The sequence below is a fragment of the Aphelocoma coerulescens genome, chromosome 14 (assembly GCF_041296385.1).
Source record: "Aphelocoma coerulescens isolate FSJ_1873_10779 chromosome 14, UR_Acoe_1.0, whole genome shotgun sequence".
Taxonomy (NCBI): domain Eukaryota; kingdom Metazoa; phylum Chordata; class Aves; order Passeriformes; family Corvidae; genus Aphelocoma; species Aphelocoma coerulescens.
The window spans coordinates 1,723,606-1,751,297 of NC_091028.1; the positions used below are offsets into that span (position 1 = coordinate 1,723,606).

Genomic DNA, 27,692 nt, shown 5'->3' on the forward strand with positions numbered 1-27,692 from the left:
ACCGCATCTCTGGGCACCCACCGGCACCACAGCCGAAGGTGCCCGGGAGCGGAACAGCGGCACGGATCCATCCTCGCTTTCCAGCCCGCATCCCACGAGTGCCGTGTCTCGCCTGGCGGGATGGGTGCCCACCCAGCCCCCCTGGAGGGGCTCCCCCAGCCCCCTGGGGCTCCCAGCCCTCCCTCCCCGATGATTTACGGCCAGGATGTCTCCTGAGCCACACCAGACCCCGGCACACTGTGCTTGGGCTCAACCAGCACGTCCCGCACCAGCCCCGAGCTGGCAGGAGCCGGCCCCGGCTCCCCGGCCAGATCCCTCTAATCCCCGATGGAGACTGACCTGCAGCAGGAACATTTCATGGCATTTTGGCAGCATTAACTCTTCCGGCTCTGGTGTGAGCCTCAGCCCTGAGGGGGGTCTGCAGCCCCTGTGAAACAGCAAACCCGAGGAGGTTTTGCCCCGGGGAGCAGCTCAACACCTCCAGCCTCCTCTCTTGGGGGGCTGGTGGTGGAGGGGACAAAAAAACCGGCGGGAGCCCTTTCCTTTTTTTGGGGGGGGTGCGGGGGGGGATCCAACCCACCCCACCCCACCCCAGTGCTGCTTTCGCACGTAATGGTTTGGTGCTCCCCCGGTCTGTGGCTCCTTGGGGAAGCCCTTTTGCCCCAGGCCAGGTGATTTGGGGGACCCTCGACAGCCCCACGCTGGTGTGAGCAGGGTGCAGCCACAACGCACGGTGACCCCCAGCCAGTAGCACCGACACAGGGCTGTGACCAGCCACCCCTGCCACTTCCCTGCCCGGGCCAGCAAGCAGCTGCACTGCTGCTGGCTCTGGGCTGCTCATGGCGATTCTGGGGCTCCCCGGGGCCCAAAACCCCAAAGCACAGTCAGGCCTGTCACCAGCTGGCCGTGACCATGCATGGAGGGCTGGAGCATGTCCCATGGCTGTGCCCTAAATCCCGTTCCACAGGCAAGCAGCCGCCCAAGGATCCATCCAGCTGTGGATGCTGAGGGAAGGTTATGCTGCCCTTGGGCACTCATGGGGAGGCTGATGTTTTGCAAACAGGGGATTGCATCAGGATAGCCAGCCAGGAGCTGCTGGGGCCTGTGCCCTGCGTGCCCTGGCAGCCTGAAACCCCCAGACCCACCCAGCTGGCCCCAGGCCTCCGCTGCCTGGAGATTGCTGATCCACAAACCTACCTTGCTCCAGCTGGGAAACAACGTGGCAGATGCAGGGCACCTTGGTCCCCAGGGACACAGTCCAGGGCATAGAGCCACTTTGGGGTGTCCCAGGGTCCTTCCCAGGGTGCTGGTGCAGAAGGGAAGGGGGAAAAAGATCTGGAACCCAACTTCTGCCTATACCCATGCTGGGTTCCATGTGGTCACAACACGATGCCAGTGCCCAGGTCTGGGTTGGTTCTTGCCCCACTGCCCCTTTCCAGAGCCAGAGGAGCAGCCTCAAAGGGTAGCACGTGTTTCACACCAGAGCCCAAGGTGCCTCATGCCTTTGTTCCCAAGATCAGAAGCTGCAAGGCTGGGACAAGCCAGGAACCTTCACCTCAGTGGTGCAAGGCTGGATGGAGGAATGGCAGCTGCTGCGTGGTTGGAAATGCAGCTCCCAATGACTGGAGATCCTCACCAACACCTTGGGACCCCCACCCACGCTGAGACCTTCACCCCACCTGGAGACCCCCAGCCAGCCTCTTCTAGTGCTTCTTCAGCTGAAGGTGAATGACAAAGCAACTCTTCCCACCGTGGCCCAGCCCATGGTAATTTCACCATCTCAACACTTCTGAACTGTTCACCCCCACGTGTCCAGGCACCAACTGCACTCTAGAACAGGGATTTTTGGGGTCATTTTCAAAGATCCCAGACACAGATGAGGGTTTTATGGTTCATCTTCTCCCTCCAAGACACGAATTAGCTCAGCATTGGGTCCTGGAGGGAAGGGTGCTGTGCCACATGTCCCTGCTCCCATAACCCGCTGCACCCGGCAGGCTCCTGCCCCTCCAAAGCACCCGTGGGGAGCTGCACCCTCATTTTCAAGCATCTTGCAGTCACATCAAGGTCACCACCTCTTCCCAGGCTGCGTGGGACAGTGGGACCAACCCAAGAAGCCTCACATCAGAAAGGTGGGTGCAGAGAAACACAATGACCAAAGTCCTGAATCATCCCAGAGCAACCTGCTCCCTCCCCCTTTCTCCAAGGAGCAGAGAGCCTCGAAGCTCTCCCAGCCTTCCCACCCTGCTCAGACTGTGCAGTGTTTTCCTGCCCTGCTCTTCCCAAGCAGACAGCTGCAGCCCCGCAGCCCCCGCTGCTCCGCCGTAATGGGCTCCGGCTGTCCCGACCCCACCTGAAACCACACACAGCCTTTGTTTCGGCCCTGTGAGAGGGAACAGACACTTCCAGAACCCCCTGAAGAAAAAGGGAAAAAAAGGGTCTGCGTGACTCTTCCCTGACCAGGCTTTCACCTTAGCTCCAGGGTTTTCCAGGCTGCAGACACGATCTCATTTCCCCCTGCCCCCTCCCAGCCCCAGCAATTACTACTTAAGCTGTTAAAACAAGCGTGGCCAGTCTGGTACGAAGTGGAAAATCTGATCCTAGGGAAGTGAGAAGGCAGGGGAAAAGGGAGGTCAAGGGGAGGTGGGCTGGGAGAAGGGGATCAGACAAGAAGTCTCCCCCCACCCCAGGATCAAATCCCCCTTCTTTGGGGCTCCTGGTGCCTCCAAAAGCCACGCTGGTGTGACACTGGTGCTCTGAGGTCCCTGCAGCATCCTCTGTTTCAGTCCCATTTGTCCCAGGATGGCTTCCAGCTCGCCCCAGTCCAGGCAGGAGAGGTGACTGCTGCCACAGCACTCGCTGCTCCCCCAGGATCACCCAGACCCAAAGAAGGGATTTAGGGCTTTGACTGTACTTGTTCTGTCGCCGTGGAGCAGGGACTGGGCACAATTCCTGGCAAACTGCTGGAGAGCTTGGCTTCCTCCAGCCACCTATGGGACCAAGCCTGTTGGAGAGGAGTTTGTGTTTTCTCAGGGCTCCACTACCCCACATCAGGGGTTCTGTGAGAATCAAGAACAGATTTATCTTCTGCATCTACAGAAAAGGGTAAAAAGCCACCACAGCCAGGAATCATGGCTCCCCAGAAAATGTAATTCGAGTTATTTTGTGGATGACCTGGAAATGGGAATACACACCTGTACCACAAACAGTCTGAAATCCCCAGGCATGGGCAAAACCACCTTTTTCCCTTCAACCTCTTCCCAGCCCCCACAAAAACAGATACAACTTCTCCTCTTTTCAATTGGTAGTTCAAAACAAACAAAAAGACTTTAATTTATACAAAACAAAACCATGTAGAATCAGTTAAACAACACTGACTGTACAAAGGAATAAAAAAATAAAAGGATAGTCCAAAAAAACCCAACTCAGGAATGGTACAAGTGTCGGAGAGCAGCTACAGACTAGTGTTGACATCAGATGCAAGAATCTTTTCCTTTTAAATTAAAAAATAAAAAAAGTTTGTTGCTGGGCAATCACTCCAGGGAAATCTTCCATCCCCACTCCAAACAGGATCCGTGAGACTTTACAGGGTGACAAAACCTAGACCAACCACAGGGAAACAGCGTGGGGAGGTGGCACACGTGGCACAGCCAAACCAAAGCAGAGGTACAGCAAGTTTTGAGACATGCAGCCGCTTGGTGATTTCAGGAAGGATCCCTTTATCCCTCTTCGCCCCACACACCGGCGCCGGGGCCCCGTGGTGCCCGGGGGCGATTCCCGGGAGGAGCCGCCCTTGGCGGTGCCGGTCACCTGTTGGCCGTATATCCCTGTGCTGCTGAGCCAGCGATTGTCTTCTGCTGTGTGTTAAGTGATGGGAAACAGGTGCCAGCCATCCCAGACAGGTTCTCCAAATCCCCCGGCCTTCGCGCCACCGGGACGGCCCGGCCGCGGCTTTGCTCTCGAGCCAAAGCACCACTACAAAGGATTCCTCTCCCCCTCCACCTGCCTGGGGTTTAATTCTGTCCTCGCTCACTTGAGCTGGGCGATAAAGCACGAGAGAGCCGAGCCAAGAGACCGGCCCGCGCTGTGCTCTGCAGAGAGGGGAGGGGGAAGCCTCTGGCACCTCCCAGGCCAGCTTGGGAGCACGGGAAGCGACGTCCCTGCAGGGGGACACGTCCCTGCTGTCCCTGCTGTCCCTGCTGTCCCTGCTGCCTGGACACAGCGGGTCCGTCGGCCGCGCGGGAGCTGCAGCGGCTTCATTCTGCCCGTGCAGTGCCCCAGGCTGCCTGGAAAGGGGGAGCAGAGCAAGCCTGGGCCTTAAGGAGCTGCTGGTCCCAGGAGGGGATGGCAGTGCTGTACACTTCACTTCCTACCACACTACTCACGATCTACACACCCTGGCCACCTATGAGAACCTGCCACCGTAGCTCAGCCCCACTGCCAGGCTCCCTTAACTTTCGGGATAAGGGCTGGGTGCTATTTCTCAGTTTCCAGGTGAATTTCCAGCACAGGTCAGCCATGGAACAAAGCCAGGGAAGCAGGTGCACTTGGCTTGACAGAAGATCCATCCCAAGCTCTTACCCCTCCAAGATCCAGGAGCCATCCCACAGAGCAAAGCAGTTTGCTCTCCCCATCTCCTGGGACAGCCCCAAGAGCCAAGTGATTTTGCCTCTAAGGGACCTGGAGATTGCTGTTTCCCCACCCCAACCTTCCATCTTCCCAGTCCCTGCTCCTTCACACTCCAGTGGGAAAAGCCGCTTCTGCTCTTTCCCACTTTCATCCAGGAGGAGCCACAGCAGTGCGAGCCCAGGCAGCATCTTTGGGAAAGCAAAGCTGGAAGCAGCCAGGATCCAGGGGCTGTCACATGGGGTGCTGTCATGGATGGAGGGCACTAGAAGCGATGGCTGAGGCTTTGCAGCAATAAAGAACAAAATTCAGCATTTTTCCTCTGCTTTAGGCACAATGCTTCCACCCCCCTGCTCCCCAATCCCCGATGAGAAAGCACAAAGTGACCAAGGAATCAGTCTGACCCCAGAGCTGCCTCTTCCTCCTGCCTGCCAAAACACTCCAACCCCCCAGGACCCTGGCCTCACCACTCTGCTTCTCCATGCACTGCCATCCCACCCTGCTTCGGCACTCACAAGTTCTAGGGAATGACAGGAATAGAGCAGCTCGGGGCGTGTTCCACACCAATTGTCCTTTCCTTCTGCACACGTAGTATTTAAAAACACCAGCACGAGCCCAGAGGTGAGGGAAAGTCTCTTAAAGCATTTATGTGTTTTCATTGGAAAATCCTCCACTTGTCCCCCTTTGCTGACACTGGGAAAGTCAATCCAGTGTTGTATTTACATGGCTGCATAAAATTTTCCCTGACTGCTTCTTAAAAAAACCCTTAAAAAACAAGTGATATTTATATATATGTATAATATTTACATAAATAAGCGAAGGCGGCGAACGGAGCGCTGCCTTCCCCTTTCCAATTGGCCAACTCTTGCCTTGTTTTCTGGTTTTTTTGGCAACAGCAGGTTAACATCCCGGTGAAAACTGTCATTAGTTCCCTGTCCCTGTTTCTTTTTGTCTACATCCAATGATCACTATTGCACCAGCAATCTGTTCAGGAGGCCAAGAGTTAAAGTTGCAGCACAGACTCTCCTTGCCTACTCCCTTAAGCCTCTCAATCTTCCATTAAATCCATTGCTCCATTGAGACTGGATGAGCTTTTTTCCCCTTCCCCCCTCCCCAACCCGGCAGCTGCTGAATTTTCCACCCTAGGCCAAGAGGCAAAGCCCAAAGCATTCTTGGAGGGTCACTTGGCAGATCCTCTCCCCGCCAGTGCTGCGGGATCCAGCCGGCACCATGCTTCTTCCTATGCCAAGCCAAAACGTGAGCACATTCCTAACGCTTGTGCGTGCCATTGGAAAAGCAACCGTGGCCCATCCGAAAGGATCCAGTGGAAAAGGGTTCGGTGTGCAAACAGCTGTACATCGGTGGGTGGGTGTGGATCTGACAGAAGCTCAGGGTGCCCATCCTGCTAAGAGATCTTGCAGTTGTTGCGTGAGCAGTTCTGTGGGGGGCTCTGGGGAGGCCGGATGGATTTGGATCTCTTCAAGCTGTTCCCTTTGCTGCTGCTCCCGCCCCCGCTGCTGGCCAGGGAATAGGAGCGGCCGTGCATCATCACTGCATTCATCCCATTGGCCATGGAGAAGGATTTCAGGTGGCTCTTGATGGTGACGGGCAAGGGGAGCTTGTCGATGAGGTGCACTGGGGTGCAGGACACGATGGCTCGGCAGCACAGGTCCTGTAAGCTGAACACTGGTGGGAGAAAGGACCATGCAGTCAAGGGCCAGGAGATCCTCTGGGCTGCCCTTCCCCCACAACTATTCCTTGTGCTGCACAGCTCCATCTCCTCAGGGAGATATGTCAGTAATGATCTCACAGGAGCTGAGAGTAGGGAGCAGGGTATTTAGGACAAAAGCTTGGGAAATCAAGGTGAGCTCTGCTGTTGCAGGTTTGTGCTTTGCCAGACACCAGCTTTGGTGTGAACACAGGGTTAGGCACTGCCAGCCCTGCTCTGCTCAGCACCCGGGGCTGGCAGGGCCTGACTCACGTTCCTGACAGACACTTGGCTTCTCAACCCACCCTCTGGCAACCAGGATGTGCCTAGGAAAAAGGCAACAGGGTCAGCAAGTCCTGGAACAGGACAGTGGCACCTGGGACCTGCTCAGGGGGCAGCTCTCTGCAGAACCCCCCAGCCACAGAGACCCACCAAGGCAGAACACCCAGAACACTACTCTGCCCTTTTGAGCTTCCCAGCATCCTCCCAGCTCAGCGGGCATCCTGTGAGCCTGGAAGTCCCTCTCCTTGCCGGGGGATTCCCAGCCAGCGGCCACAGGAGGGCACTAGTTATCCTCCCTGCGGCCAGAGGCACGCTGCCGTTCCCGAGCAGGCAGATCCCCCTTGCCCGGTACGGAGCCCCCAGTCACAGAATCACAGAATCATTTCGGTCAGAAAAGGCCTTCTAAGACCATCGAGTCCAACCATTCCCCCAGCACTGCCAATGCCTCCACTAAACTATGTCCCCAAGTGCTACATCTGCATCTTTCTTGAACACTTCAGGGATGGTGACTCCACCACTGCCCAGTGCAGCCTGTTTGCGTGCCTGACCACCTTTTTTGTGAGGAAATTTCCCCCAATATCTCATCTAAACCTCCTCTGGCACAACTTGAGGCCGTTTCCTTTTGCCCTTTCCATTCCCAAGCAGGCAGCCTGCAGTTACAAATCCTCTGGAAGAGATTCAGGTCTGTGAAGACAGCCCAGTCCCTGCCCACCATCCCTCTGTGACCTGCAGACCATGGCACAGCAGCCAGGTTGGGGACAGGAGCCCAGGCAGAAAATTTGGTGACTGGGGCTGGCAAACAGGATAGTCCCATCCTGATGAGCAGGAGCTGAAGATCCGTATGAGAGCACAGCATCCCAGGAACACAGATCTCCTGCTGCTCAGACTGCAGTGGGACACACTGCTACCTCCAGCCAGGAATAATGTGGGAACTGAGATTATTTTGTTTCAAACTCAACAGGCTGAGACGTAACACAGAATCTGCTCGTGGTTTGCCTCCCTGTGGCACTCATGCCTGGATATATGGAATAACCCAGCCCACTGCTGCATGCTGACAGCAGGGATGAGATTTACTCCCTTTCAGTTCCTTGGGCTCACTCTGCTTCCCTCCAAAACAAGGAAGACAGGCTCAGGCAAGGAGAAAGGTGCTTACACTTGGATTTATCCCACACAGCCCTTTTGATTGAAGTACTTTCAAGCTGGGAGCTTAATTGCCCTCAGTCTCATCCAGAATAAGTGGAAAGGCGGAGGATGCCCCAGAGCACTTCAGATCCCAGACATGCTGAACTGCCCTCTGGAGCAGCCCATCCCCGTGCCAGCACAGGCAGCTCGTGGCTCAGCTTCAGCTTGTCTGGCCTGAGGCATTTCTCCACATCAGGTGGATGCAGCTCCCACAGTTCCACACCTCCCACCCGGGCAGCCACAGCCCCACGGCTCCACGTGAGCCGAAATGTCCCACACGGAGCACCCCACTGACCTCGGTTGGGCCTCCAGATCTTCTCCATGCCGTGCCGCATGAGGACGATGCGGGACAGCTCCGTGAAGGACTCGATGACGTTGAAGTTGCACAGGGGGCTCACCTCGAAGAAGGTCATGCAGTTCTTCTCGGCGTAGGCGCGCGCCTGCTCCGTCGGCACCTGCCGCTTGAAGGCCAGGTGCAGCCTGTTCCCCACCAGGATCCGAGGGACACCTGGGGCGTGCTGGAACAAGGACAGAAGTGCAGAAATCACGGCTACACCCAGCAGGCTGCTTAGCTGCAACAGCAGTGGAGGGAAAAGAGGTAGAAGCTGCTCTGTGGCCAAGGGACTGTCCAGCAGCACCTCTGTGTGGTGGGGATGACTCAGCTGTCACTTCTCAGTTCATTCACTTCTGAGGGAAGTTTCCTGTCTTTCTTGACCATTCCTGTGGCCTTTCCTACTACTCCAGATTTACACAGAGGTGGAGGGCAGACACTTATTGCTTTGCTCCACTTATTACTGCACTGCCATCATGTCCCCTCCATAGCAGAGCCGTTCCTGCCCCAGCGTCAGGTAACGCCTTGGGTGATACCTCCCCGTATTTCTGCTACAGATCACTGCCTGTGTTCTTCCATTCACTTACCTCATCTATTTCCTTTATCCATCGGTCTATCCCATCAAAGGACCAGCGATTAGTGATGTCATACACCAAGAGAATTCCCTGGTGGAAGACAATCAGAAGCAATCAGGAATTTTCATAGTAGGAAATGTGACAGGGGCAGGACACCCCTGAAAGACCCCCACATGCAGAAACCAAGAAGCAAAGGGACAGAACAATGCTCCAGCTGCACCATTCGTACACTGATATGGCAAAAACAGAGACAACAAGGCTGTGCTAATGCAGTCCCAGGTTGTCAGGGAAGTTTTTACCCCTGTTTTGGCTCTGGTATCCCCCAAATAATTTTTAAAGCTGCAGTCTCTACACAGAAAGAGGAACTGCCTTGGTGGCTGTATCTGGAGGAGCAAAGCACACACTTCTCCTGTTACAAATCTGATACAAACTTGCTGAGGCAGAAACACCTTTTTTTCTACCCCCTTACATAGAACAGCTGCAGTCAGTGCTGAGGTGGCAGCAGGACAGGAGGGAATTTTCAAGCACAGCCCTCTTCTCCAGAACCTGTCTCATTGTGAGCCCTTTGCTGACAAGGAAGAAGCTGAACGATGCCAACAAGCACCACGGTATCTCCACAGACTGAGCTCTCAGGACTAGGATCTATCCAGACTTTGCTGAAGGTGCTTCCCACTGTCACTGCCACACTGGCAGAGAACCCTTTCTTCAGGCAAGAGGTACCTACAGCATCCTCAGGTTCACATCCATGTTCCTGAACACCACCCACGTCCATGACTCGCTTCCCAGTCACCTCCTGAGGTGCAGCACGTGGTGCTGGCAGCAGCACAGGCACGACTCAAGGCAGGGAAGACATGGAGCAGCTCTGAGGAGTCTCCACCTCACCCCAAGCCGGGCTGGCAGGACCCAGGAGCACCAGGTGACCCAGGTGGCCAGACTGCTGGCCACCACTCAGGTCCACAGCATCTCCCAGCAAGGGAGCTTTTCTTGAATCTGAGTGTTTCTGAGGTCAGACACAAGGAAAGTAGGCTGTGCCTGGCCCTGCAGGCACACGAGCCAGGAGCTGCTGCTCGGTACTGGTTGGGCACAGACAGCACTTATGGAATTGTCCTCAGCAGAGCCTTTCTGCAACCCTCCCGTTATTTTTCTGACTTCTTGTCACTCTTCTTTGCAATCAAGGACATTCCAAGTGACAACAGGCACTCCAAGCTGACTTGGCAGAATCACAGTACAAGGTCCCTGCAATGGGAACTAGGGAGGAGGAGATGAGCTTGTGCTGAGAGGAGTCCAGCTGGGAAGGCAGTGCTGGACAAAAGAGAACCCACCAGCAGCAAGACTAAGGGCAAACCAAACCAGATCAGTGAGCTACAAGTTCCTCAGACCCAGCCTTCCCTGAACCAGGGGTATCCTCCAGGAACAGCTATCCCCTACAGCAAGGCCCCAGCATAAGCAAAGAGATGTTAAATTGGCATGGGAAGGTCTCAGCTTTCAGCTCAGACCTCCCTATGAGAGGCCTGGATTCAGCACAGGGAAGGAGAGAGCTGAGACACTCCCAGCACCTGTCCTAGACCATGTCAGGGACCATGGAGCACCCTCATGTACCTGTGGAGTTGCTCCTTTATCCACTGAAAGGGAAGATGTGCTATACAGAAGGGAAAAACAAACTACCCAGTCCTCCCAAACCCCAGCTTTACAATCCTTGCTGCTGCCAACCCCTGCGCTGAACTGGGAGGAGCCTGTGCAGAAGCTTGGTGTGTCATACACCTCAAATTTACAAAAAAATAATCATTAACACGAAATGATTAACATGATTCCTGTGTGAAGCAACAGGAATGATAAACTGGCATCTGGGCCACAAAGGCACCTGAATCCTCATACTAAAGTCACATCTGGAGCTGGCAGCAGCACTGCCCCCCCCTCACAGATCAGCAGCTGTTCCCGGATGCACTGGGTGTGCCTTGACCTTGTCTGCCTTTCTCTCAGCTCTTTTGGAATAAGCAGCTCTCAAACCCTGACCAATTTTATAATTTTACAACAATTCAGATTCTTGCTTCTAGAACAATTCTGATTCTTGAGCTGTACCCCCAACCTCACTGCCCAGTGCTTCCACCCCAGGCAGTCACTCTCCAGGTGAAGTTTGTTTTTCCTGTCCTTGCTGGCCCTCCAACATCTCCACATCTGCATTTGTACCCTCACAAAAAGGCTCAAATGCACACAAATAGAAGGGCAGAGGGCACAAAAGGCAAGTCAGGTGGGTTGGCTTCATGTTTGACAGCCCAGCACGAAGAGCAAGCCCTTCAAAGTCTGGGTTTGAGGCTGTTCTGTAGGACCTGAAGGTGAGTTTACAGAATGGCAGAAGCATCTGTGGTGTGGGGGGAGCATCTTCAGTTTCCTTCAAGGAAAGTCTGGAGCTCATACCTAGAGTCCATAATTCTTTGTAGTCTCATTTCTAGGACAGTCCAAAAACTTCATAATCAAAAAGAAATGGAGGTTGTTTTTGTTTTGGAGGGGAAAAGGATCAGTTTCTCCTAGATTTACAGAGGAAAAATAAGAAGGAAGTAATGATTTTCCATAAATAAAAAAATCCCATGAAACCAAAGATACTGCTTCTCAAGGACCCAATCTAGAAATACCTACTAGCAGGATACATCACATTTTAATTGCATATTAAAAAAAAACCAAAACAAAACTCTGAACTTTCTTTTAATTTTTCCTCTATTTATTTTGATTTCCAGCTTCCAAGGCTGTGTGTGAGAATTAATGAGAGTCAGGAAATAACGGAGCAAAGGGTTCCAAGACAAATGGCCAGCAAGATAAATAAAGTCTACTTGCTTCATTTCTGGATTGACAAGTTCCTTCAGCCAAGAGAAACAGACCCAAGACCTAGTTTGTGACGATTATTTCTGCCAGGAATATGCTTGAGGAGGAGAGAGTTTTTAAGCTTGCTGGCAGCTTCTGCCTGGATGTTCTTTGAATAGGAATAAGGATAAAACTTCAGCAAAAACACACCCCTACGTTCTCAGCAGGGTGAAAGGTCAAGACCACGATTTCTAAATTCAAAACATGACACCTTGTCTGCCAGCTGAGCCTCCAAGCCACAGCACAGCTCCAGCACACACGTTTAGAGCAAAGATTGTCCAGGAAAGCTTCCCAGAGCTCAGAAGACACCGAGGCCAAGCTGCCCATGCCTTGCTCCATCCCCCTCCTGCCCAGCTGGGTATGGAGCCCAGCTGTGCTGCAGCTCAGCAGGGGGAGGAAGAAGGCTGCTCAACCCCTGGCCAGCTCCTGGTGCTGCCAGATAACCTCACACTGCTTCCAAGTAGCACTGGCATGCTGCAGACACCACGTTTCCACAGCACACATCCCAAATCCACTCTGTCACTGCCATCTCTGCCCCAGAGAGAACAGCACTCAGCCATGCACAGAGAGGGAGCTGGCTCCATCTCTGCAGACAGTTCCAAGAAAGATCTGTCAGGCTTTTTAAAAGTCTCCTTTGGAATAATGTGCACAGAATTTTAATTTCCTCAACTCAACAAATGAACAGCTTCCCATTCCCAGCCTAATTTGTTCTCTAAGTGCCTAGATGGTTGTCAACACCCTATTATCTCCACAGCTCTCGATTTTTAGTTTCACAAAGCCCTTTTGTACCCCAGGTTCCCACAGCATGGAGTGAAAAGCTCCACGCTCAGCTTCTCAGACCTTGGAGCCCTCACAACCCTCCAACAGCCCTCCCTCCTTTCCTCCTCAGTCTGCCTACAGCTTCTGTGTAGGTAGAAGGTGACTGGACTCATCCCCAGATCCATCTGAGGTCTTTTCACAATTGGATTTTCAGAGTTCATTCCCACTCTCATTTTGTTCCACACTACTGGGATTGGCACAACCCTCAGCATTCCAGTGACAGAAATTTCCACATGAGTGCCTTGCATAGTGAACGAGGAACACAGAGACACCACCAGTTATTGTATCCAGCAGCACATGTGGACACTTACTCTGCCAAAACCCAAATTTGCTTCCAGCAGGAGCTTACACAAAGATCTGTCCACATAACTGAGGTGGTGCTGGGGAAATATCATCTCTGCCTGCTTGCAGCAGGTTTGGACCAGGTTTATAAGCAAAAAGCTTTTAAAGGTAAGAGAAAATCAGCTTGCACACAGTCAGTGCAAAGCAGGCTTGTCTAAAAAGGTTTCCCAGATGCTTTAGGGGCTTCCAGCACACAAGAAACTGCTGGGAGCACTTGCACAACTGCCAAGGACCTCAGCCCTCACCAGGCAGGTGACAGGGTGGCCAGGAAAGTGTCACTTGATGATATTCTTCACTCATGGAAAAAAGCTGCTGCTGAAGAAGGCTGAAGAAGGCTGATCCACTCCCCCAGAGTGGATTTTCTGTCCCACAGGATGAAATAAACCTTAAACAGAAGGTCCAGTGCTGACTGGAACCAGAACACTCTGTGTCTCCTGCCTGCTCTTTCACAGCTCCATTTGATCGTGCCTTTCCTGCTGGCACCTTGGACCTTGGCTCATGGGCAGTGACATCCTGCTGCCAAACCTTTATCCAACAGCACAGCCCATCGGGGGGGTACTTATCACTGAGCTTTTGATAAGTATTTTGGCAGGGCAGGCTCCTCCAGCAGCTGGACAATCCCATCCGAATGACCCAAGGCAGGTGAGGTATTTGCAGCTACCAAAAAAGCCACAAGGGAGGGCTGAACCTACACCTGAGTCTGCTGAGGTGCCAAAAATCCACCACCTTCCTGCATACTAAGAAGCCCTGAACAGGATAAACAGCAGCTCCTCAAACCACCTGCCTAAGCAGAACTCAACAATATTAATTATTTCTTTAGGGCTGCAGCTTTGCTGCAAGATGGGAGCATTTTTTCACACTGTCTGGGAAGAGTCTGGCAAGCCACATTTTCAGAAACAGTTTAAATCCCTGGCATATGAGGACATCAGGAACAACGCTAACACTGCTTCTTCCTGGCTAGATCAGGAAACACTGCCACAACTCTTTCTCCCCTCTGTGATGACTCTTGGAATAGTTTGCATTTGCTCACAGCAGCCAGAAGAGCCACAGCTGCTCGCAACAGCCGAGATCAGTGAGCCAGCTCTGCTGGAAGGGCTGAGACTTTGAAGCCAAGCAGAAAAGGAGCAGAAGTCCAAGAGCAAAAAAGATTTCTGTAGCACCTTTAAGCACACTAAATACTCTTCACCATACCCCATGCTGTGACAATTAACATAAAAATCCTTCTGCAACACTGCAAGCTCAGACTGCCCGAGTTGGCTCTGCAGGGTGCAACACTACTGGGTTTCCACATCTCCCTCCTCCCTGGCCCTGCAGTCACCATGACTGGCTGCACATGGCCCCTGCCCATCAGTGCCTGGAGGCCAGTGCTCTGCTATCCCAGACACAAACACTCCTCTTTTGCCCCAAAGTGAGACCCTGAAGTGATGTGGTCAGGACCTGCTGGCTCAGCAAACCCCAACAGAGAAGGGATGAAGTGGAAACTTGACACCCAGGGAAGTAAGAGAAAAGGAGAGGGGTCCCAGGCACACCAGCACCACAAGCTTCCACCTTGAGCCCAAGAGCTCGTTGTGTCCCTGATGAGATCAGATCTCAGGCAGGGCAGGAAGGAAGGCAAGAGACCTTCGATCCTCACAGCAAACCCTGAGGCAATCATGCTGGAAGAAGGGGCTGGTTCTTGCTCACAGCCAGCTCATCAAGAGCAGCAAGGATGTTTTACTGCAGATAATTTCAAGAGGAAGAAGTTCCTGCTGAACACGAAAGTCACATGGCTCTGGGCCCAGGCCAGTGGTGTGGAGTTGAAACTGGGGGAGGCATCAAGGTACTCATGTTCTTTCCCTAGGGAAGGACCAGCATGAAGTTCAGGCTGAGCACTGTACTAGGCTGTGCCATGGGGGAAAGAACTCCCAAGAACTCTGGAGACTGTTTCCCCATGTTGCAAGCTCTCCAGGGTCTACTTCAGAAAATTCAGTTCTTATCACTACACTTGAGAAACAATGAGGAGTGTGTGGGAAAGTCAGGCAGGCTTCCCTGGCTTGGAGGCATTTTTCATACCAAGTGTTCTCTTAAGCATTGGTTATCCAGACCTGGGTAAGGGCTGCCAGGTTGCTGAGCCAGCCTCCTGCTCTCACAGCCAACCTGTACAAGTCCTCTCTGGAACCTCATTCTTCAAGCTCCCCTTGTGCTCTTCAGTCCTCCACTCAGTGAGAACCTTCCACTAATTCTCAGCGTGAAGGTGCTCAAGGCCAGTTTACACCAACCTGTTCTTGTACAAATATCACACTGAACTTCAAACAGAGCTTTTCCCATGCTGGCACCTCTCTTCTCTGCTGGATTTGTTCTTCCTGAGCTTTTGGCTTTTAGTTTAAATAAGCTGTTTCTCTTGCCTCCAAGGGGATTTGTTTCAGCCTTCCTACAGCAGAAGTCTTGAAGTCTGATGATTCCAAGACAGTAGAAAAGAAAGCAAACAGCTGCAGCTGAGAAGCCAGTACAGCACACAGCCCTGAATACATCCTGGAGATCACACCTGGAGTACTGCACCCAGCTCTGGGGCCTCCAGCATAAGAGGGACATGGACCTCTTGTAACAGTCCAGAGGAAGCCACAGAGATGCTCCAAGGGCTGGAGCCCCTCTGCTCTGGAGCCAGGCTGGGAGAGCTGGGGGTGTTCACCTGGAGAACAGAAGGCTCAGAGCCCCTTGCAGGGCCTAAAGGGGCTCCAGGAGAGCTGCAGAGGGACTGGGAACAAGGCATAGAGGGACAGGACACAGGGAATGGCTTCCTACTGCCAGAGGGCAGGGATGGATGGGATATTGGGAAGGAATTGTTCCCTGGGAGGGTGGGCAGGCCCTGGCACAGGGTGCCCAGAGAAGCTGTGGCTGCCCCTGGATCCCTGGCAGTGTCCAAGGTCAGGCTGGACGGGGCTTGGAGCAGCCTGGGAGAGTGGAAGGTGTCCCTGCCATGGCAGGGGTGGGATGGGATGAGCTTTAAGGTCCCTTCCAACCCAAACCATTCCATGATTCTAAATCAGAGAACTCAGAAGCACTGATGTGTTTCTCCACCAAGACCACACAGGTTATGCTGTATTTATGCTACGGCCATGCCAGAAGTAGTCAGCTTCTGCATACTGAAAATAACTGGAGGTGTTGGAAGTCCATCCTTGCAGTCACACAGGCATTTGTTATTCAAAACAAACAGTCCTCTTGCTTTGGTTAACCATTCAGAGTATAAATTCAGATACTTTCTTCTTCTGTTGAAAGTTGTGGTGAGTTATTTAAGAGACACAGTATCTGTATTCCTGTTAACACAGGAATCTCACTGGAACATCACATGGGAGCCAACCACTTGCTGCTGAAAACAATCTGAGTTTTACTCCAAGCCACCTGGAGAAGGCTGTACAAGGACTCCAGTCATTTTCCAGCGGCACTTTCCCTGTCCTCATCTCCTTTCAAAGGGCACAGAGAGACTTCCCTTGGGAATTAGCTCTCCTCCTCCTAGGCAGGCATGTTCCTTAGGGCTGGTTTGCTGCTTTTAAGGGTTGACTATTTGGGCAGACCAGGATTAAGGCATCACAACAGCACTTTGGAAAAGGCATTTGTTGGACGAGCAGAGGGCAGGTTTGAGGCAAAGCTGTGAGCTACACCTGGGTGTGCAAGTGAGCTCCATTCCCCAGCATTCAGCAGTGAATTGCTGTCTACAACTTCCTGAAAGAGGGTGGGAGTCACGTGGGGATTGGTCTCTTCTCCCAGGCAACAAGTGACAGGGTGAGAGGAAACAACCTCAGGTTGTGCTAGAGGAGGTTTAGATTGCATTTTGGGGTAATTTCTTCACTGAAAGGGTGTTCAGGCATTGGCACGGGCTGTTCAGTGCACTGGTGAAGTCACCATCCCTGGAGATATTAAAACCCACACAGAATTTGGTGCTGAGAGACCTGGTTTAGTTGGGGCCTTGGCAGTGCTGGGTTGCTGGTTTGACTCGATCTTGGAGAGCTTTTTCAACCTTAGTGACTCCATGATTCTATAAAGCATTCCCATTAAAGGTCCCCTTGCCTGGCTGATGAGGTTTACTGTCTCAGACTCATTCCTTGGAAGGGGTAGGCAGGGAGATGGATGAGGCAAACCTTGCTGATGCTCAGGTGAGAGCTCCTCCAGCAATACTGATAAATACAGCTGAAGGGCAGGACATCGCCTCCAAAGCAAAGAAGGCCAAGAGATTCATTTTGAGGAAGGAAGAGAAAATCAATGCCTTTCAAGACTGCAGACAGCCAGGTACATGACACCTTGTGGCACCCAAATGTAGTGTCCAGGGAGAACAGGCTGCAGGAAGCCCATGGAGGTGCTGTGCCAGTGCCTCACAGCTCCATGCAGGTTCCAGACAGATGTGTGTCTCTCTCCCCATCCAATTCAAGCATTCTCATCACTGCTTACTTCAGCTTTGCCCTGTGCCCCAGATTGCCCTGTGGCAGCAGCAGGTACGAGCTCTGGGGCGTGGGCTCAGGCTCTGAGGGTGCAGTCGTGCCAAGACACAGCACCTGCTCTGAGGAGCTCCCAGGTCACACCAAGGGGAGTAACCACTGTGCACAGTGGCTGCACACAGGGCTAAAAGCTCCCAGGTGGCATTCCTGGATACAGCAGCTGCTGCTTTTTATTCCCAGTTTGATCTGAGCATCTGACACAGCAAGGTGTTAGAAAAAGCCTGACCAAAGCTGAGTTCTGTGGTCACCAGGAAACCACACTGACCAGTTCTGTTCACTTCTGTTCACTGGTGAGGGAGGCAATGTGGCCTCAAGCCCACAGGTTCCACGAGGAGGTTGTGGATTCCTGATCCCTGGAAGTGTTCAAGGCCAGGTTGGATGGGGCTTGGAGCAAACTGGGATAGTGGAAGGTGTCCCTGCACATGGGAGGGGGGTTGGAATGAGACGAGCCTTTAAGTCCCTTCCAATGCAAACCATTCTGAAATTATGGGATTGGGGCTCCAGATTTTTCTGAAATGTAGAAAGGGCTGAAAGAAAATGAAATGTAGAAGCTGAAAGAAACTCAGACACGGGACTGAGCATGCAAACGGGGGATCCTGCACTTTCCCACTGCAGAACTCCAACTCTCCTTGCCTTGCACTTTTCTGCAAGCACCAGGAAATTGGCTTCTGCTTCAAAGGAGCTTCCTCAAAACATCCAGACCACCAGAGATGTGCACTAACATGAATAAACAAGACACTGGGGGAGATCTCAACAGCACACCCCAGGTGAGGTGCTCCTATGTCTATGGCACAAGTGAATTTGCAGGAAGTCAGAGAAAAACACAGATTTTGCCAGTTAGCAAAGCAAAGGTCTACAGATACAAGTAGCAAAAAGCCAAGAGTGGTAAGAGCTTGAGCAGAAGAGCAACGTTTCCCAAAGGCTGGGGATCTCCCAGGATACTCAGGAGACTGATATACATCTTCTGACTGTTAGTGTCTTAGAGAAGAGGAATTTTCTCCAAAGCTTTCCAATTTGGAAATGATAAGGAAAATAAAGTAACTCATTTAACTTAGGGAAACTTTATCCTGGAGGGACCCTGCCATGTCTACTAAAAGGACAACAGCAGAACTGTGAGAAAGCACTATTAGACAGCAATTTTCCAGAGGACCACAAGATTTTTGTGCTGTTGAGGATCTTGATGCTATTCTGGAGCAGGGCCCAAAGGAGAAGCTCAAAATCTAACACTCTGCCTCATGTTTTGAGGAACACACATACTTTACGTTCCAGTTGAGCTGCTCTAGTTTCAAATCTGCCTCAAACACGCAAGTAGGAGCCACCCCTATTTTTGGAACTGACTCGAAAGCAACACAGACTGGAAGAACTCCACTGGGAAAGCCAGTGCCATATTTAAACAAATTTGAGAAACCTCAGAAAGTAGGAGTTCCCACATTAAAGATAAGGCAGATCTAGAGTGAGAATTGCCTCATCCTCTCTAACCCCAACCTCTCAGCCCTGCTCTAGAAATTAAGACTGAATATTGTCTGCACAGACCTTTTCTGTGGGAGTTTAGCAAAGTCTGCCATTCACTCCCTTCTCTCCCACCACTTCATAAGAACAGAATCCCAGGCAACAAGACAACATTAAGTGTCTCCTCTCATCTACAGAGATCCATTTGGTGATCAGTACATTCCTCTTCAGAGCTCTTTACTATGGCAGGAAAGACTTTTACAGCCTAAAGGAAAAGCAAATGTGTCCCATCAAAGCCCTGAGAGCAGCACTTACCTGGGCTCCCCTGGAGTAGGATCTGAAAATGGTGCAAAATCTTCCTTGCCCTGAGGTGTCCCTAAAACACAGAAAAGTTACAGCTGTGAGATGTGCAGAATTCACTCCCATACTGCACATCTCCTACTGGCCATAAAGAAATAAAATAAAAATCTGTGTTGATCTTGTCAGATCTTTAGGATGTGCATGGTACCCAAAGTGCTTGGCCCAGTGGGTTCTTCTGGGGAAGAACTGGTGGGTACATCACGACCTTTGGGTACAGGTTGTCACTGTCATCGTGCTTCCCATGGAGAAGGTACAAGCCCAAACCACTCTGCTGCAGCACTACCTCATGATGTGTCAGAGTATAAGTCATTTTACTCCCCTGGGCAAAGGATTTTCTGCCTAGCTCCCTTCAGTCCACAGGAGTTCAAAGTCATGAGTCTGCAGAGCTCTCCCAGCCATGGAGAACAGCCAACCTAAATGTGACCACTCACAGGAGGAGAAACTGACTTGCACTAGGCTTCACTTATTTTTCAAACAGATTTTAACAAAAAAATAAAGGGAATTCTCTTTATCCCCAGATTCCTGACAGACCTGCTCTATATATCCTACAGAAAGCTGAGGAACAGGATTGGGGTACAGTGTTTTAGACCACTGTGACAATAAGGGGCTTTTCAGTCACTATCATTTCTCCTGTCTGGACAAGGTGTAACTAAGTTTGACAAAATTACCAGCACCTCTCAGTCCCCATCTGGGACAAGAAGCCAGAGCCCAGAACTCTGATGTAACCAGGACATACTGAAATGTGTCAGGCTAATCAGAGACACAGTATGGTGTTTGTCAAATCTATTCCCTGGGCCAGGATAAAAGACACTTTAATGGCCACTGAGAAGGCTGAGGAATCCCTCAGCCCCAGATTTGTAGCTCTAAGAAAAACATGCTGACCTCACATGCAGGACAGTCATTTTTTCAGTCTAAAGCTTTGTAGATCCTGGACATCAATCTAACAGCCTGTGCTTACATGTCCTTCTCCCTCAACAATCAAATACTGGGTAAGTAATGATAAAAGATTACACTGAGGCATCATCAATCAGTGTTATCAGCTTTTCAGTCCCTGTGCTGTTCTCCAGCTCAAGAATTACAGTGTAAAAAGATGGTTTCAAGAGGGAAGCACTAAGTTACTACACACTTGGGGCTGAAATGTTAAAATAGGCATCTCACAAAAGAGACAAGAATGCAAGTGGCACATATAAACATGGAGGCTAGAAGAGATAAATTAGCTGCTTCTGTTCTTTTTTGTAAGAAAAATGAGGACATTCAGCTTCAGAGAGCAGGGGTGTAATTAAACCACCAAACAACACATTGCTAGAGTCAGTCATGGAGGCTGAGAACATGGGGTTCATTCCTATTTAATAATTCACACATGTTACTAATATTCCTGTTACCTGACCCAAGCATTTGTAAGGGGATATTTAACTCCATATTTTAGAACCTGTGTCATTCCCTACTAGATCTGTGTGAAAACCAGGGTAGGGACAAACTACCCATCCTTACCTATCCTGTCCTGTCCTACCCTTCGTCTTTCATCTCCACAGACTGCTGTGTCAGCTCCTCAGCAAGTTGGACCTCAGACAAAGCTCAGCCAGAAGGACTGCAGCTCTCCTCTGGTGCTGACAGATAAGGCAGGGGTTACCCCTCCCATGCAGTGCTCTCCCACCTCTGTCCCGGTGTCCGGTCACTCCAGTCAGTCCTGCTCTCCAGGAGTTCACCCTACCCTGACACTGGGAGGTCTGTTCACAGCTCTTGGTTTAGTTTTCTACTCAAGGTATTGAGAAATATCCAGCTGCTGAGGGACTAAGGGTTTCACCTGTTTTATTCTTCTACCTTCCTTCTCTTATTTCTATTTCTCATCCTTGGACTTCAGGAAAATCCAGTTATGCTTCCAAAACAATACTAGTCCCTCAGTGACCAAGAGCCATATGGGAACATAGAATGATGTTATAGTTTGGTTGGAAGGGACATTATCCACCAACCAGTTCCAACCCCTTGCCATGGGCAGGGACACATTCCCCTATCCCAGGCTGCTCCAAACCCCATCCAACCTGGCCTTGGACACTGCCAGGGATCCAGGGGCAGCCACAGCTGCTCTGGGCACCCTGTGCCAGGGCCTGCCCACCCTGCCAGGGAACAATTCCTTCCCAATATCCCATCCAGCCCTGCCCTGTGGCACTGGGAAGCCATTCCCCCTTGGCCTGTCCCTCCATCCCTTGTCCCCAGTCCCTCTCCAGCCCTCCTGGAGCCCCTTTAGGCCCTGCAAGGGGCTCTAAGGTCCCTCCTGGAGCCTTCTCCTCTCCAGGTGAATACACCCAGCTCTCCCAGCCTGGCTCCAGAGCAGAGGGGCTCTTGGAGCATCTTTGTGGCCTCCTCTGAACCTGTTCTAACATATCCATGTCCTTCTTGTGCCAAGAACTCTGGACAACAGAACTACAGGTGGGGTCTCAAGTGCAGAGTAACAGTGAAAATGGTCAGTTATGACTAACAATGACTGAAATCAGACTATTCCAGCAAAGAGCAGCATGGTGTTTGTGCTGCTTGATTTACAGAAAGGAATCTGGTTTGCCAGAGTAACTTTCTGATAGGAACAGCCAGCAAGTCCCACCACACACCCAGGGATGGTCCATGCTCTCCACAGCCCCTGTACAGCATCCCCCCAGCCCTGTGTCCCTGCTCACCTGGCCTGAGCTCCCAGGGTTTGGGTTAGAAAGGCTCAGAAACACTCACCAGAGTTCCAGCTTAACCCTTCTGCCATCCAACAAGATAGTAGTGGTCTTGTAGTCAATTCCTGAAAGAAAAGCAGTGAAAAGCTGAGCAAACCCTGAGAACATCTTCAGAGACACAGAAGAGCCTTGCTCTGCTCACACAGAGCTCTCATTTCACATTTACTGAAGGGATGTTTTCTCCTCCTTGCTCTGCTGCCTGTTTAAGCAGGGCTACAGAGACCTGACAGACACAGACTTCTGCTCCATGGCAAAGACTGCTTTCATGGAGCTCTATCCCTCCTCCCTGAAAACACTGTTAACCCCTGCATTGCTTCTGACTTCTCCATTGTGGGATTAAACCTCTTAGAATTTGAGCTCTAGGAAAGGTTGGATGGGGCTTGGGGCAACCTAGGAAGGTGTCCCTGACCATGGCAGGGGGAGGTGAACAAGATGAGCTTTAGGGCTCCTTCTAACCCAAATCACTCCATGATTTTCTGAGATTCAGTGATTTGTAGCATTATCCCATATTGCAGGGATAAATTAAGAGTTTTGGGGAGTGAGCCATAGACAGAAACAATTCAGAAACATCTCTGCTGCATCAGCCTGCAGTCCCAGCATCTCTCAAACACCACTGCCTGCAGCCACAGGACATTTTGGGATAAGAGTGCTACAGAAAGGCTGTGCAAAGATTGCTGTCTCTTCTTCTGAGCAGCTCTGGGGTGTGGATCAGAGAGGGCCAGGTAAGGCAGGACACACTCCCCTCCCTTGTGAAGGGCTGAGAAGCAGCACAGACATCAGATTTTACTTTTCATGGAGCCACAGCACGAGAGTAGCAGAAAGCCCCCAAACCACAACACCCAGCTGTGCTGGCACACAACTCACTCATACAAGGGGTATCCACTACCTTCAGATACCCAAGAGATTTGTTAGAACTGGGAGCCTGCCTCACAGTCAGACTGAGAGGTTTAAAAAACAACAACTCCCCTTGCAAGCACCAGGCCCAAACCACGCCAAACACATTATTCCCTGCAGGCACAGAGGAAGAGGCACAACTGCACCTCCCACCTCCTTCCCAAAGCCAAGGGGCACCAGGTGCCCAGGAAAAGCAGCTTCTCTGCTTGTTAATAAGCTTCAAGTGCAGTGAAGCTGCATAAACAAAGCACAGAGCACCATTACTGCACACCCACTAATCAACTAATTTACAACCTTTTAATAAAGCAGAGTCACTTCACTCTGATTACATCAACTTTAGTTTTTGTTCTTGCCAACAGATATCAAACTTTGAATCTCTGTTAAAACCCCACCGTTGTGTTATGACCTGCATTTCCCTTTTCCTGCAAGGAGAACACTGCCCTGACAACCAAACAGACAAGTTTGTCAATAAAGCAAATGGATTTTTCTGAGTCATCTGCAGGAGTTCCCTGTTAGTGAAAAACAAATTAGATTTCAGCCTTCGCAGGGTGTTATAAAAAGCAATAAAGATAATTATCTTAAATTCCAACTATTTCCAGTGCTTTATCACAGAAAATAGGCAGTTTACATTTTATCTTCCTCCAGAGACAAGTGAATGATCTGTATTTATTTTCAGGCAGATATAAATCTCCCTCATCCCCAGGGATGGCAAAGAGTAGTGGGAGTACAGCTGCTCTGCTACCAGAAGGGAGCATCCAGACACCTTCCCCTGCCAGTTCCTGGACCAGGATCTGATGGGCTCTTAGGGAAGGGGCTAATTAAGCCCATTACTCTGTTTCAGATGCAAAATCCCCAGAGACTCTGCCCCCTCCTAAGGCAGGAGCTCCCTGTCAGCAGTGAGTCTTAATCACCCTCAGTGCCAGCAGTGCACAGGTGGAGCGGTCACATGAAAGCACCACGGAGAGGGTACAGGGACAATTTTCAGGGCACAGAGGCCACATACTTCCAAAAATGCCACTGCTGAGGTGAAACAAATTGCTTGACTACAGCTTTTAAAAGTGACAGAGGTTCAGCTGAACTGGGAAGAGAAGGAAACTTCTTAATGGAAATGTCAAATACACAGATGTCTTCATTATGCTCCTCACCCACTTACTGCCCAGCCTAAATCCCCAGAGGAACATGTGTTCCCTGTCCTCAAAACTCATGACTTGGTCACCAGAGAAATGCTTTAAATAATCCATGTTCATCTGAAACTACACCATGTGCTTTAATGCAGAGGGACACCAGTCTTTGGGTGTTACATACACTGGCCCAAGGAGGTCACACACACTCCAGTTAAAAGCAAGCTGGTATCTGGCAATGGGCTGAGGAAAGTGCTGCACTTTTTAACTTGCAAACACCCAAACTGAGACTAGGACTGAATTTATAAAAGGTTTTAGAGCAAACTCTGCCTACAAGCTCATTAATGGACAACATAAACCTGCACAACTGCAATGTTTTGGAGAAAATTTCAGCTTCCCTTTTCCATAAACACTCAGTGCATCATGACAGCTCAAAGGCACTGTCTGGTTTTGGTCTGTTCTTTTAGCTGGTTAGCACTGAGCAGGCTGCAGCTCACAAGCACAGCTCTCCCATGGCTCACTGGTGCCACAAAATCTGCACCAATTAGAGGTGCCCTCAAAATCACGGGACTCACCACAGCAGTGAACACCAGTACTACCCCCTCGTATTTCAGTCCCAGTAACAAACAACCGTGTCCTGAGCTGCAGCCCAAGACACTCCTCCATTCACAGCTCACAAGGAAGCTCAGCAGCCGAGCTCTCTTTCCTAGGCCCAGCCTACAGCTCAAGCTCAGCCTTGGCTGCCCCCTTGTCCCAGGGATCTGGGGACAGAGGGTCACAGCAGCCACCAGATGCCACCTCTGCACTGAGGCTGCTGGCAGTATGACAGTGCATGGCCACGGCTACCCCTCTCCCTGGCTACCCCTCTCCCTTTACATTTCAGGCAGCTGAGACACAAGTTGAGGGAAGTTTTTAGAACTTCCTTTCTGCAGGTGACAGGGCTCCCCCACCTGAGCATCACCTCTGTTTACAGCCAATCATGGCTTATTTCGGGACGGCTGCTCTGCTCTGCTGGAGCAGCTCTGATCGCACTGCCCTGGCAGGGAGGTGCCAACCCCACCACTGGGATGCTCCTGCAGCACACCCAGCCTAGAGAACCAGCCCAGCCCTGCCCGGCCCCGAGGCAGCGGCACTGAGGGAAAGGGAAACACTCTTGTTTAAAGCCTATTTTCTATCAACTGATCTTTTTCTGGACCAATATTACCATGATGCAACAAAGTGAATGAGGCTCAAAGAACAAGTTGGGGCTGTTCTCTCAGATTTAGCATTCAGGCCAATTCCTGTGTTATTTTTCCAGCCCTGCTTTAGACTCCTGCTTACACTGATGCCATCCCAGCCCCATTCCTGGAGCAGAGAGCTGACCTGGCACAGGGCACTGTGCAGAGGGATCTGACCAAGCTTGATGTCAGACACCCGATTCTCCTCCATGGAGCTGGGTTTCATGCTCCTGGGCAAGGCTCCAGGGAATCCCAAACCTTTCTTTCTTTCTTTCACCAGCTGCTATAAGGAAAACCTAAGAAAGCAAGTCATTTTCCCATGGGAATCCACAGGATGGGTTAGAGGAAACTCTGATCTTTTCCAAATTACTCATGCAGAGCACAACACACTTTGCCTCAATACCACCTGAAAACCTCACAGCCAACTTGAGCTTACTTAAAGCTTTTACCCAAAAGATGATAATTGATGTAAACAGGAAAAGCAAAACCCCTGCAAGAGAAATGGTAACTTTCTAACAGCACTGGATACTACTTTGTACCAGGCTGTTCACTTTCCCCTTGGGAATTCATGGCTTGGACACAGGTGTACATCCACTCTGCCAAGCCCCTGCCCCGCAGCTGCATGAGCAGCAGAAACACAAGGGAGGAGGCAGCAGCCAAGCAGGTACATGGATCTGGAAGTCACACTGGAAAAGGGAGAAACACAAGGGAGATGTGCATTTCATGCTCTCCTTTTAAAGAGGTTGATCTCTCAGGAAAATTGCTTTAAATAGCTCAAGTGAACAAGGCTCTATAAATATTTACTACTGAAACACGGTGGCCTCTGGGCTTTGTGTGGGTCTTTGTTTCAGAGAAAAGGAGATGAGTTTGCAGTTGCAGACTCACCAGGTGACTCTGCCCTAACGCCTGGGTGGGGGCCAGAAGGGCACCTCCCCTGAAAAGGCAGGTTTGAGCAAAACCTAAGAGCAGCATGTGCCTTTCTCCTCCTTTAGCTTTCCAAGGTGATCCCCACTTAGCACTGGGGTGAAGGTGATTCCAGCTCCCGGGGTAATGCCAGAGCCAACACTGCATTTTAGGTTATTGGTCCAAATCAAGTGTCCTTGGGATGCTCTCGTGATCCAAGCCCCAACTAACAACTCCTGCACCTACACAAACATCACAAAGGTACAGCCAGGACTCATCCCACATTTACCAAGTTGTCAGCAGGTTTTCCTGAGACCTTCCCCAAAAGCTGCCAGCACCATCTCCAGTTTGCATCTGCAGTATCTTTAAGAAGAACGTAATTTATTCACAAATCTGGGGCAGAAGACATTCCAGGTGATACTCAAAAATCTCTTTCCAAAGGAAAAAAACCCTAAAAACTAGTAAAAATAAATCAATGTACTCAAATGAAACACTGATATAGTTTTAAGACAAGCTTGCTTTCCTTCTGAGAGAGACTCTCCTTGTCACTTGAAGTCATTTCCAGTTTGCATGAGTCAGATTGGCCAAAGATGCTTTTGCCACCTCATTTCTTACATGAATGTTTCTGCTTGTGGGAGCTCAGAATTCACCTCACTCTGTTAGTCCACCCACAAAAAAAACCCAGTGCACATTATTTTAACTTCATTAAAACTCAGTTCCCCCAGCTTACAGACACATGCTGTATAATGCAACCTCAGCTTTTTTCCTCCTTTTTAAAATTAAATTTGGTTTCATTTATTTATAATTCAAAAGAAGATAACCTGCTTGCAAAGTGATACATAAGGTCAACAGGCAAAATTGGAGGTGTACAGCGATGATGAACCAAGGCCAAGCCTTTATTCAATGCATGATATAAATAAGAAATAAGATAAACTGAGTGGACTTTTGTTACCTGACTAATGCTGCAATTCAGTGGATTGTTCTTTTATCTACAGACATAATTAAGTCAGAGTTGCTGCACTCTGCAACTCTGACCATCTGAGCACTCAGAAGAGGGCTGAGGGTGAGATGTGCCTGGTCTGTTGCAGCCCTACAGAAATGCTCTGCTCAACTGAGAAATTTTAAAATCGGCTCAGAAACCACCAGAAAGACTCACTGTGCCACCACAGGGCCTCACCCAGCCAGCCTGGTGATGGACTTTGGTTTGTGATTATCATTAGTGCAGCTGAAGCTGTACCACACCACAAATGTCCAACTGAAAATGTTGGATTTTCCCCCAAACACCCACGGGCTCCTCTGTTAGCTTAGAGGTCATCAGCTCTGCTGAGTGCAGAAAGTCTCAGGCTCTTAAAGGTCTCCCTAAAGGTTTGTAGGTTCAGTGCCACACTGACTACTGGCTGCTGGGAGAGTACAGGGCTGGAATGAAAACATAGAGAAGACACATCAAATATTTAACTTGCTGAGGTTTCACAGTGAACTTGAGTAACCAGCTGTGAAGGGCTGGCTGTGCTGCATGGCACCAGAGAGGAGCCTTGGGAGAAAGGGACGCAGGGCTCTGAGAGCAAGGAGCTGACAGATTTAAAGACATGCCATGATTATAAAACAGGCAAACACCAAGAGTATCCAGCCAGGAATTTGTAACCTGTGTCGTGACAATCCTTCCTTACTACCCAGGGAAGGATCAAAGCCACAATAACCCACTGTGCAGCTCGTCTTAAATGCATGTTCTCACTGCCACAAAGGTAGAAAAGCACCTAGGAACCCTTTAGAGTGGGTCAATGGACTGCAAATCCTTTACTGTATGCTTGCAAAGGGAAAACATTATGGATGAAGCTGTGGTGAAGCTT

General features: G+C 50.8%; 1 protein-coding gene across 2 annotated transcripts in view; it reads right to left on the reverse strand.

Moving 5' to 3' along the window:
- Positions 1 to 3,291: 3,291 nt before the first annotated feature.
- The window catches only part of RAB40C (RAB40C, member RAS oncogene family), a 37,027-nt gene continuing 12,626 nt past the window's right edge, over positions 3,292 to 27,692 (reverse strand). For both annotated transcript variants that reach the window (XM_069029851.1, XM_069029853.1), the window contains 5 exons: positions 21,715 to 21,775; positions 18,952 to 19,012; positions 8,714 to 8,791; positions 8,091 to 8,313; positions 3,292 to 6,309 (listed from right to left, as the gene is read on the reverse strand). In XM_069029851.1, coding sequence (XP_068885952.1) covers positions 6,029 to 6,309; positions 8,091 to 8,313; positions 8,714 to 8,791; positions 18,952 to 19,012; positions 21,715 to 21,775 — 704 coding nt within the window. In that variant the 3' untranslated portion in view covers positions 3,292 to 6,028. The remainder of the gene's footprint in view (positions 6,310 to 8,090; positions 8,314 to 8,713; positions 8,792 to 18,951; positions 19,013 to 21,714; positions 21,776 to 27,692) is intronic.